We start from the raw sequence: 12,889 nt of genomic DNA, 5'->3' as shown, positions 1-12,889 counted from the left end.
CAGTGTAGGAGGGAAACATACAGTAAATGGCAGAATTCTTAGTTGTGTCAACATCCAGAGGTATCTAGGTGTACTAGTCCACAATTCCCTGAAAATGGCAACACAAGTGGATAAGTTGATTAAGAAGGCATATGCCACGCTTGCCTTCATTGATTATGGCATTTAGTGCAAATATTGGCAAGTCATGTTGCAGCTGCATCACATTTTAGTTCGGCCGCATTTGGAATATTGCGTACAGTTCTGGTCACCTACCAGAGGTATGTGGTAGTTTTGGCAAGGGTACAGAAATGGTTTGCTAGGTTGTTGCCTGGTTCGGACAGTATTAGTTATGAGGAGAGATTGGACAGACTTAATTTGTTTTCACTTTCAGGCCGACCTGATAGACGTTTACAGAATTATGAGAGGCATGGATGGAATGCATAGTTTTTCCCAAGGTAGAAATGTCAATTACTAGGGGACATAGGTTAAGGTAAAAGGGAGTAAATTTAAAGGAGTTGTGAGGGTGGTGAGTGCATGGAATGTGCTGCCAGTGGAGGTGGTAGAAACAGACACAATAGCAATTTCTGAGGTATTTTGACAGATACATGAATAGGGAATTGAGGGATACAGACTGGATAGAGGCAAAAGGATTTTAGTTTAGGAAGAAGCCATATGTCAGCATTGGATTGGTGGGCTAAAGGGCCTGCTCCTGTACTATGCTGCTCTTTGTTCCAGCTCCCTCTACACACACACACACACATCGAGACAGACAAAAAAAAATGGTGCTATGGATGGAGGGAAAGACTGACAAGTGTAAGACTTGGCTCAATCTACCAATTTACTTTCTTCTATGTGTGAGCCTCGTCCTGCGTGTTCTTTTAAATGAAGCACTAGGAGAAGATATTCAGTCTCACACTCTTGATTTATTTTAAACAGTAAGTGGACAAAGCATGCAGAGCTCTGGGTCTAACCCTTTTTTCCCTGACCCACTACCATGTGTGGCAGTTCAAAAAGTAAGACCTCGTTTTGTCCCTGCCCCAGTCTTTTATGCCATAAAAAACGTCATACACACACTGAGGTAGAATTATCTTCTCATTGGCTGTTGATCTGACTCCATTCCCCGCCTCCTCGCATTCCCGGATGTCCGACCCCACGTGAGCTTCTTTTGCCCGCGAAACGGATCATCACGTGACCTCCTTGGCCCACTTCCTGGGCGCGAAACGGCACGTCACGTGACCGCCCCGCACCCTTCCTGGGCGCGAAACGGAACGTCACGTGACCGCCCCGCACTCTTCCGGGCGCGGAACGGAACGTCACGTGACCGCCTCGCACTCTTCCGAGCGCAAAACTGAAAGTCACGTGACCGCCTCGCATTCTTCCGAGCGCGACACGGAATGTCACGTGACTACCTCCTGCGTGTTTTCAACAGCGTCTTCACAGGCTTTTGACTGCTGCAGAGTTTCCCAGTCGCAGCTAGCCTTCAGTTTGTTTTATGTAAGTCATATATTTACACAAGGCAGTTCAATAGTCTCTGTTCGCAGGGTTTATTGAGATGATCCTTTCACTGATCAGAATGCTGCTTATTGATCTTCTTCCAGATTCGGTGCAGGAGGCACAGGGTGACAGGTTCACATGTATGAAGGCCTCTGACTTATTTATTAGAATTCACAGTAACTGATATGGGGAAATAAATTGGCTATCTTCGGGATTATAATTTTTATTGCAGAGAAAAAAACACAGTTCCTTCCCTTCCCGAGATTTGATTACATTTACCCAAACATTCACACCCCTTAGCTGCTTAGCTATCTGGGAGACAATCATGTCATTGTTGGCAGGGAGGAGATCTTTTCATTGATAATTAGTTAATAGTCCATAGCAACATTCCACGCAAGCTGCCTGGCCATGGTATATGCTCCAGTGTTCTGTGCGTGGCAAACAGTGTTGGCATACCAATCATAATATTGACTTTCGGTTCTGGAAGTTTCTGCTGCACATACACCTCAGGGGCCTGTGAATCCAGAAAGAAAATTAGAGGGAATGCTGGTTCACAGACTAATCACCCACTTTTAAACCAGTACTTTTCCCAATTGTGTCAACAATCAAAAATGCACAGCAATAAAAAAGATATGGTCTTGACACAATAACAAGACCATGTCAGAGGCTGGATTCCTAACGCTCCAAAGCCTATATGAGTAACAGAACACATTTCACTTGTCCTTTTCCACCATAATTTAAATGAAAAGAACTTTTCAAACCACTAATAATTTCCATGCCCTTGATTTATTGTAACATACTTAAGTACTTGTTAAAAATAACTTGGCTAGTTCTGCTACCTTAGCATAAACCCCTGACCAACCCGGACACAACATGTGTTGAGCTACACCACTGTCCTTCTTTTCATTTGCTTAATTTGTAATTGAAATGTATCTAATTTCTTTCCTTTTTCATTAAAAAAAAATCCATTCTCATTATGTTTGGGAATAGGGTGTTGCATAACAGGTGCACTACCTATAGGCTTCTACTCAGGATAACTAATCCACAGTGGTAGCTTATGATCAGGTGATAGTAACAGTGTTAATTTTGAATGTTAAATGGCATTTTACCAAATGATAGGTGTTATTAAAGTTTTAAAACATATAATTTTCTTTGTTGAACGTCATTGCTCAGAGGCCAATGAAGATATCCAAACCAGTGGAAATGTCCAGAAAGATAAAGATGAGCATGTAAAGACAAACAGCATCATTCTAGTTGCATCACAGGCAACAATTAATTCTGAAGGAGGTAAATCGCTGCACCAACCCCCAGCGTCAGCTGGAAAACATAAAGACCCCCAGGGGGCGTCAGCAACAACAAATACCTCTGGAGGTGTCTGCAAGAAAGAGATTTCTACCGGAACAAAAAAGGTGAAGGAAGTTCCACAGGAAAACAAGGAATACACACAGAATCAGACCTCAACAACAGACAACATGAAAGAAGTAAATAAAATCAGCACAAACAATGACTCGTATAAAACACATGGAGTTGAAAGAAGCCAAGGAAAAGAGACTGACAATGTCACAATTGAACCCCCTGAGGCCAGTCTGGTGATAAGTCAGTCAAAGGTTGTTGAAAACTCCTCAGCACTGCCACAGAGGTATGTTTAAACTTCAACAACCTATCAATCGCTGTTTATCCTTATCTTTCAAACTTATGCTTTTCTTTAATTGTTATACCATTGACGACTACTAGTTATAACAGAAAATATCATGGAACTGATCAAGTGAATTCTGAGTTCATAATTTAGACCAGTTACCAAAAAGAAAATGAATAACCAAGCTTCTTATGACAGTTACTGTGCTGCCTTTAAAAGATGAAAAGATCAGCTATATTTCTGCTCCATAAGTTTCCTTTCAAAAGCAGATTACATTTCACAAAGAAAGAATCTGTTTTTATCTGATTTTAAGATAAAATACTGCTGACCTTGCTTATTACAAGGTAAATACATGTAAGATTTTCCATTTGGGCTATTTTGAAAAAAAAATCTGCACTAAAAGATTCTCAAATTTTCCCATTATACCAGCTTATTTCGTGGATTTGGGAGACAGATAAAATACATGGTGATAGTGGGAAAATTCACTCCCAGAAATCTCCAAATTATCCATGAATAAAGATGAATGAATGAATGAGCTTTCTTGTCACATATACTGAATGACTACAGTGAAAAGTTTATATGTTGTCACTTACAGCACCATCTGGGGTACAAAGGTACCTAGATAACAGCTTCTTTAGTTACAAGATGACTACGGGGTGACCAATCAGAGAGACTTTGCCCTGCTAAACAAAATAGATGGACTGGTGAAGAGTTGCCCCTCCAATCACAAGTTCATTCTGTACTATGCTTACTGTTGATAAACTTACTTGTAAACTTATCAACAGCTACCCTCGGACAGAAACAGCCTGTGATTGGAGGAGCAGCAAGAACAGTCAGCACTGACAGTTCAATGTTGAGGAATTTTTAGCAGAACTTTTTGCTGGGATTCATGAGTCAAAGTATTAGAGATGGTGATGGCTGAACCAAGAGTTGGGACCAGGGCTGAGAGAAAGAACTGGGGGGTGAGAACTGGAAGTTGAAAGCTCGGACTGGAGACTGAAAGCTGGAGCCATGACTGAGAGGTAAGACTGGCGCCTTGACAATTAGGGCTAGCGGCTAAATGATGGAACCATGGGCAAGAGCTAGGGGCTGGGATCTATTGAGATCTAGAAGGCGGGATGCAGACAGGTCTCATTGGCCAAGAATGTGAGGCTTTTTGTTTGATCCACAAGTTCCATCTGCTGAGCCTCATATGGGGATATCTGTCTGGATATATCTGTAGCCAATAAGGAAATTTTTCCATTGATTTTAATTTTGCTAAGGTTCCTTCATCAATTGCCACTTGATAGCACTGATGACAACAGAGGACCAATAGGGCAGTAATTGCTGCATTAAATTTGACCTGTTTGTTGTGGATAGAACATATTTTGACAATTTTCTGTGTTGACAGATAGAATACACTGAGGTATGGCTAGTTCTACAGTTTACATATTCAGCACAGTTGAGATATTACCTATGACTGTAGTGCACTCAGCCATTTCCTGAATGAATTGAATTGGCTGAAGAGTGGCTTGTTTGATGGTGGCAATATCAGTAGTAGGTTGAGATGGATCATCCACTTGAAGGTGGTTGGATATGTTTCCATTTTGACTTCACCGTCATTAATGATATAATGTATCATTAATATATATATAAAATTGCCAGAGTGAGATGGATCTTTGAGAATGCTGGCAGCCTGGCAGATGGATTCTATAGAATAAATCTTGGTGGTGAATATTAAAATCTCTGAAAACATTATCTTCTGTTGATACTCTCAGTACTTCTTCCAAGAGGTGATCAACATGGAATAGGATCGATTCATCGGCTGAGAGTGTTAGAGGTGGGATTTGGAAGGTTGATTCTTTGACTTGAAAATATGAAACTTCATGGGCACTGATGCTAGGTATCAATGCTGGGATGTTCCAAGACCATTGTTTCCTCCCTATGCACCATTTTGTTGCACCACTGGGAGGTTTGTCCTGCCAGTAAGGTAAAGCTTACCAGGGACGGTGTTTGTCATACTGGCTCTGATGTATGATCCAGTGACTATGGCTGTGCTCAGCTATTGTTTGGCTAGGCTATGGGGAAGCTCTACTGATTTTAGCACAAGCCCCAGATGGCTCTGGAGACATGGTGGCTCAGTGTTTAGCACTGCTACCTCGTAGCACCCGAGATCTGCGTTCGATTCCAGCCTCGGGTGTCTGTGTGGAGTTTGCACATTCTCCCTGTGTCTGCATGGGTTTCTGCTGGATGTTCTGGTTTCCTCCCTCAGTCCAAAGATGTGTAGATGAGGTGAATTGGCTATGCAAAATTGCCCATGGTGTTCAGGGATGTGTAGGTTAGGTGCATTAGTCAGACGGATTATAGAGTAATAGGGTAAGGAAATGGCTCTGGGTACAATACTCCTCGGAGGGTTGGTGTGGACTTGTTGGGCCAATTGAGATCAGACTGAATCGGGACAGCAGATTTCCTTTTCTAAAGCACATGAGAAAGTCAGATATTTTATTTTTATGACAATCACTAGATTCATGATTACCATCACTGAGACTAACTTCTTGTTTTTAGATTTATTTGATGAACTTAAGCTTGTCTCTATCCACCCTGTCTATACCCTTCATGGTTTACAAAATCATAGAGATAGAGACAAGCTTTTTCCCAGAGTGAAGGATTCAATAACAAGAGGTCACACTTTCAAGGTGAGAGGTGGAAAGTTTTTAAGGGAGATACATGTGGCAAATACTTCACACAGAGCATTTGGAACGTGTTGCCAGCAGAGGTGGTAGAGGCAGGCACGGTAGATTCATTTAAGATGTGTCAGGACAGATGCATGAGTAGGTGGGAACAGAGGGATACAGATGCTTAGGAATTGACCGACAGGTTTAGACAGTACATTTGGATCGGCTCAGGCTTGGAGGGCCGAAGGGCCTGTTCCTGGGCTGTAAATTTTCTTTATTCTTTGTTCTAACTGAATTGAGATTAAACTCAAGTTTCCAGATCATTGGTGCAGAGCCCTGGATTACTAATGCAGAAATAAAACCACTATATTACCATATCCACTGAAATTTCACTTTTGAATTAAATATTCCATGTTATCTTTTCCATATACTCAGCTATTTTATAAAACCTCAAAGATAAGCGAATGAGCTGCAATTTGCCAAATATGAGCAAAATGTATGGGCAACAGCACTCTTATAATGGAGAAATTCTTGAAAATTACAATGAATGGTTTATGACAGTACTCAAAAATGTGTTGGTCTGTACTTCACAGAGATTCCATTTGGAAAGTTAATTGCCCTACTCCTACTAAAATCAGTGGTGATATCAAGTTTCCTGAATTAACAATGTCACTTGATTACAACAGGCAAGTGCAACATCACGGAATTGCACTAGAGGACTGGGAATCAGTTCAGGGGACATTCCGGAATTCTCATTGAGACCCTAATCCTCAATTCAATGTTTTATTTATTCAACCATTAGATTGTCTCTTTTTGGAAATATGATGTGGAGGCGTTGATGTTGGACTGGGGTAGACAAAGTTAAAAATCACACAAATCCAGGTTATCGCCCAACAGGTTTATTTGGAAGTACAAGTTTTCAGAGCCCCGTTCCTTCATCAGGTAGCTAGTAGTTATTGACTGGCATTGTCTGACAATGTTACTGGCCACTTGTCAGCCCAAGCTTGTATATAGTCCGGATCATGCTGTATTTGAATATGGACTGCTTCCGTATCGGAGGAGTTGTGAGTGGTGCTGAACATTGTGCAATTATCAGTGGACATTGCCACTTCTAACCTTATAATGGAGGGAAAGTCATTAATGAAGCAGCTGAAAATGGTTGGGCATAGGAACTCCTGCAGTCATCTCCTGGAGATGAACAAGTTTCTTCATAGGATTTTATAGAATCCCTACAGTGTGGAAACAGACTACTTGGCCCAACAAGTCCACATCGAGGCTCCGAAGAGTAACCCATCCAAACCCGTTTCTTTTCCCTAGTACTCTAAATGTCCCGTCACTAATGCACCCAATCCCTGTGCACAATGGCCAATTTTGAACGGCCAACTCACCTAACCTGCACATCTTTGGATGGTGGGAGGAAACTAGAGCACCCAGAGTAAACCCACGCAGGCATAGGGAAAATGTGCAAACTCCACACAGACAGGTTATTGTTGACCAAGTGCTGCTGTTGATGACACTTTCCATCACTTTACTGATGATTTAAAGTAGACTGATAGGGCAGTGACTGGCCAGGTGGATTTGTGCTGTGTTTTGTGCATAGGACATTCCTGGGCAATTTTCTACATTGTTGGTTAGATGCCAGTGTTGTAACTGTACTGAAAGAGTTTGACTAGTGGAGCATCAAGTTCTGGAGCACAAATCTTCAGTACTATTGCCAGAATGTTGTCAGGCCCCATGGACTTTGTAGTATCCAGTGCCTCCAACCATATGTTTAACAATATAAACAAGATAAACTTTTAAATTCTGAATTTTTCCTGACTGATATTATATCTACATTTGTTGAAACTGTCTGTATGGTTAGCATGGATAGCCTTTGTCGGTTATAAAAAGCCTGAGGCATTTCTCGTAAACATGTCCATTTATAACTTTGTTGTTTCATTTTGTTTGAGCTCCCATGTCCTTGAACAGGGCCAAGAAATAGATCACAGTTTATGGTCCTTCACTAAAAGAAAATTGTGTGGTTTTCTAACCATGTGGCATGATTTCGCTATTGGACAATCAAGGACTACAATAGTTCACTGCCATTGATGGACTATTCTCTTTCTTTTTCCAGACCGACAATCTTACATTTGTCATCCTGTCATTCTCCATAACTGAGCTTTTCAGCCACAGGATGTAAATGTTTGACTCCTATTCCATGTTAACTCCAGTGCTCAAATGGTTCGTTCTCTCTCAGTGATCAGAAGTAATATGATCAGATCTATCCATGATACAGTTGAATCACAACTTCCTTTGCTGGAAGTTTATAGTTATTTATGGATCCTAGCTCCACGGGTATGGTGTCTGTTGAGGTCCTGTTTGCCAGAATCAAAGGAAATGTCTTGGGTGGATTCATTGCCACCAGTTCTTCTCATTTCTCTAAGTTATTGTTACTAAGTCAGGACGTATACCCACACAATGTCTCCAGGCTCAGTCTTGATAAACATAATAGCTCATCCCAGGAATGATCCTTTGTAGCCTGATGTAAATAACTTACCTTAGGATATTAGTTAATTATTTCGGATGCTAAATGTTTTATTCACCAGCCTATTGCTTTAAATATGCAACTCACATTCTGTCTAATAAACAAGCAAATATGAGACAGATTTGATCACAAAAACATTGAATTATATTACAGAATAATTTCTATATAAATTGAATATTTCATATGTATTAGAGAAAGAGAATTGTCATTCTAAGAGCCAAATTATATTGAAAACTAGGTCTCCAGCAAATTATGGCATCACCTAGTTTAGTGATTTAGAAATTTGCTTTGCAAAGCTACTTGATAGTGACTTAATGAGATTGTGTGATGTTCTAATGCTACTGTATCCTTGATTTCAAGCTAGGCTATCCAGGAATTTTGAAGGTAAGAAAACTTGTTTCCAGTACTCACTAATAAAGGAGGATTTACATTTGTACAAATAAGTGTTCACAAAAATTATGGCTGTTATTTAATCAGTACTGCAATTATTTTTCAGGGCTTTTGAAACAACACAGGTAATGCCAGTCCTTCCTACAGAAAAGGTCAGTTCAGAGGAAACAGCCACCAAGCAGCTTGTGCCTGCATCGTGTGAAGGACAGAAGGAACCACATAAAAAGCACAAAGTACAACAAAAGCCCAAAGAAGACATGCAAGCTACAATACTACAGAAAACCACAAAGGATAAAGAACCAGCACAAGATGAAAATGTCTGCAAATTATCTAAGCCATCTGTAACCCAAGAGAAAGGTTTAAAAAACATCAAAATTCAAACAAGCCAGAGAGGTGAGAAAAGTGCTGAGAGTTGTCAAAATAAAGCAGAAAACAAGTGCAAATCAGATACCGGTAGTAAATTAAAGGATTCAAAAGAACTTCAGAAAGCAAGCAATGAATCTGAGAACATCACAGAAATGAATGTTTTGGCAAAGAAGGAACCAGATTCTACAGAAATCACTAACAAAGAACAAGACCAGAAGGGATCTGTTGAGAAGCCAGAAGATCACATCATTATTGGTGAGTTAGTTTTCATAATCCCATCATTACTTCCAACATCCAATATTTCACTTCCAACCCTGTTTGTAAAACTCTAAAGTTATGCCAATTGTGAAGTTTTGATTTTCCTTTTCAGATGATAGTCCGTCACCTCCAGCTCCCTTCAGTCATCGTATAGTAACTACTAAGAAAATACTTGTAACCTCTTCATATACAGTTCATTACAACGAGGTGCTTGGAGGGTAAGTTATTAATTGGATCTTTCAGTCATTTTGGATAACTACAAAAAAAAAGACCAAGGAAGGGAGATAATTATGAAGGTCTTGATTATTCTGCAAATATTTCACTATGTAGCTTTACAAAATACATTCTCATGACTTCTGGTTTGAAACATAAATGAACGATAGTTATGTAAAGATGTGCAATGCAGTCCAAACTAATAATGATAAGTATAAAGCTTTCAAATCATTTTGTTACATTTAGAAAGCATTGACCTGGAACAGCCTCCAGTCAATCCTTTTTAGATATAGTAATAAATTAATTATAAGTCTAAGGTAAAGATAAAGTCACCATAATCTAAACAGAAGGCCATAGGTCTGCTCTCATTAGAGAGAGAGAGGAATGGTGGTGGTTTAACCTGAGGGTCACTATGCCTCAGACAAGGGGAGAGGTTCAGGAGGAGAATCCTTTCTGATAACCTTAGCCAGAGCAGGAATTGAACCCACATTGTTGGTTTTACTCTACATTACAAAATCAATTGTCCAAACAATTTAGCCAACTGACCCCTATGTCAATACATCCCTCAGAAGCTCATGATAAAATATTAATAATTATTTTATATTAGACATTTATAATTTGAATGTTTCAGATTATTGGTACTTTAAAATTGGTGCAATTTTATATATTTAACAGTGTATGAGTAAAACGTCACTGAGGTGTATAGAGTCGACACCCAACTGTTTCTCTGGTGTTTTTGTGGTAAATTGACTGTTGCACTGAAGAACACAGACTTGACTCTGTGGCCCAAACTAACTGGGCTGATATCGGTTATAGGTGTTTGGAGATGGTGGATTGTTGCAGTTAGCTTAATCTTCTTTGAGCTGGGAAGGAGACAAAAGGATCAGGGTTCTATCTAATAGTTCACACTGGTAGTGCATATATGTACATGTTAAGTGAATATTAAGTCAGTATGTGCTATCATGCATCCTCCCCAACTCCACATCAATCTTAAAATAGCTTGTTGCTGTCATCAGGCTCCACAATGACCATTTCAATAAGGCTTTGGAGGTCTGAAGCATTAGTAGAACCTCACGCCATTAAGAACCAGAGCTTGCAGACTAGAAAGCAAGAAAAGTGGCAAAATCATTGCACACATTGTTATATTTTTAAGATGCTGTTGTTGGATAATGTAAAATACAAAAGACTGGCTGAACCAATAGGAATTTTCTGAAAAGTGCTTAGCACAGCATAAATTTCAAAGAAGTAACTGTTTGTGTTCTACTACTTACAGTATAGCTTTGCTATTCCACTGGGATTTTCTTATAACAATAATTATTTCATACTTTACTCATGATAAGTACAATAAATCATACAGTTACCTTAGTAAATTCGGAAATATTCAGCAATGAGGTGGAGAGAAAGATTAGCTGTTACTTATTATGGTAATTTCCTGTGGTTATGTGCATTAAATTTTTACTCTTGTATTTCTGTAATGACAGGGGTCGGTTTGGCCAAGTTCTCAAATGTGCAGAAACATCAACCGGCCTCGAACTCGCTGCCAAAATAGTTAAAGTAAAAGGACCAAAGGACAGGGTAAATTCCTTACTTAAAATAACTTTGTTAAACATGACTCGTCACTTGCCTCATTTTGATTAACTGCAGTCACCTGGGGGATGTTTCATGTTGAAAGCTTGCCGAATGACGTAGATACTGCAATGATTTACAGCTTTGTTTTTTTTTACATAACTTGTTTAGCTCTCCTTAATTGAGCTTCACCAGCACAATTGCCTGCCTGGATTGTTTTCTGTAACGATTAATATGAATGTATATTCAGGCAGTTCTGTGTGTACCTTTGCAACATTAAATGCAATATTAAGACCATAAGACCATAAGACATAGGAGTGGAAGTAAGACCATTCGGCCCATCGAGTCCACTCCGCCATTTAATCATGGCTGATGGGCATTTCAACTCCGCTTACCAGCATTCTCCCCATAGCCCTTAATTCCTTGTGACATCAAGAATTTATCAATCTCGGCCTTGAAGCCATTTAGTATATCGGCCTCCACTGCACTCCGCGGCAATGAATTCCACAGGTCCACCACTCTCTGGCTGAAGAAGTGTCTCTGCATTTCTGTTCTGAATTGACCCCCTCTAATTCTAAGGCTGTGCCCATGGGTACTAATCTCCTCACTTAACTGAAACAATTTCCTAGCGTCCACCCTTTCCAAGCCATGTATTATCTTGTAAGTTTCTATTAGATTTCCCCTTAACCTTCTAAACTCCAATCAATACAAACTCAGGATCCTCAGCTGTTCCTCGTATGTTAGACCTGCCATTCCAGGGATCATCCGTGTGAATCTCCGCTGGACACGCTCCAGTGCTAGTATGACCTTCGTGAGGTGTGGGGCCCAAAACTGGACACAGTACTCCAAATGGGGCCTAACCAGAGCTTTATAAAGTCTCAGTAGCACAACTGTGCTTTCATATTCCAACCCTCTTGACAACATTGCATTCGCTTTCTTAATCACGGATTCAACCTGCATGTTTACCTTTAGAGAATCCTCGACTAGCACTCCCAGATCCCTTTGTACTTTGGCTTTATGAATTTTCTCACCGTTTAGAAAGTAGTCCATGTTTGTATTCTTTTTTCCAAAGTGCAAGACCTCACATTTGCTCACGTTGAATTCCATCAGCCATTTCCTGGACCACTCTCCCAAACTGTCTAGATCCTTCTGCAGCCTCCCTCCTTCGTCAGTACTACCTGCCTGTCCACCTAACTTCGTATCATCGGCAAACTTCGCTAGAATTCCCCCAGTCCCTTCATCCAGATCATTAATATATAACGTGAACAGCTGCGGCCCCAACACTGAATCATGTGGGACACCGCTTGTCACCAGCTGCCATTCCAAAAAAGAACCTTTTATCCCAACTCTCTGCCTACTGTCAGACAGCCAATCCTCAATCCATGCCAGTAGCTCACCTCAAACACCATGGGCCCTCACCTTACTCAGCAGCCTTCCGTGTGGCATCTTATCAAAGGCCTTTTGGAAGTCTAGATCGACCACATCCACTGGGTTTCCCTGGTCTAACCTACTTGTCACCTCTTCAAAGAATTCTAACAGGTTTGTCAGGCACGACCTCCGCTTACTAAATCCATGTTGACTTGTTCTAATCTGACCCTGCTCTTCCAAGAATTTAGAAACCTAATCCTTAACGATGGATTCTAGAATTTTACTAACAACCGAGGTTAGGCTAATTGGCCTATTAGTGGTCCTTTTGGAAAATTCCATTTCTACCCATGTTAATGCCCATTTTTAATAATTATTTTGGTTATTATTAAGTTTACATCTGGTGTATCTTGCAGAGATGGCACACATATTTAAATCCCATAC

The 12,889-nt window shown here is 40.3% G+C and overlaps 1 protein-coding gene across 1 annotated transcript in view; it reads left to right on the top strand.

Moving 5' to 3' along the window:
• The window catches only part of mylk3 (myosin light chain kinase 3), a 60,647-nt gene that overhangs the window by 9,947 nt on the left and 37,811 nt on the right, over positions 1–12,889 (top strand). The window contains exons 3-6 of the mRNA XM_072596224.1: positions 2,647–3,112; positions 8,784–9,298; positions 9,414–9,519; positions 10,996–11,089. Coding sequence (XP_072452325.1) covers positions 2,647–3,112; positions 8,784–9,298; positions 9,414–9,519; positions 10,996–11,089 — 1,181 coding nt within the window. The remainder of the gene's footprint in view (positions 1–2,646; positions 3,113–8,783; positions 9,299–9,413; positions 9,520–10,995; positions 11,090–12,889) is intronic.

Source organism: Chiloscyllium punctatum, chromosome 26, assembly GCF_047496795.1.
Source record: "Chiloscyllium punctatum isolate Juve2018m chromosome 26, sChiPun1.3, whole genome shotgun sequence".
In the NCBI taxonomy this organism is placed as follows: domain Eukaryota; kingdom Metazoa; phylum Chordata; class Chondrichthyes; order Orectolobiformes; family Hemiscylliidae; genus Chiloscyllium; species Chiloscyllium punctatum.
The sequence above is the reverse complement of the archived record's forward strand: the minus strand, read 5'-3'. Positions and strand labels throughout refer to the sequence as shown.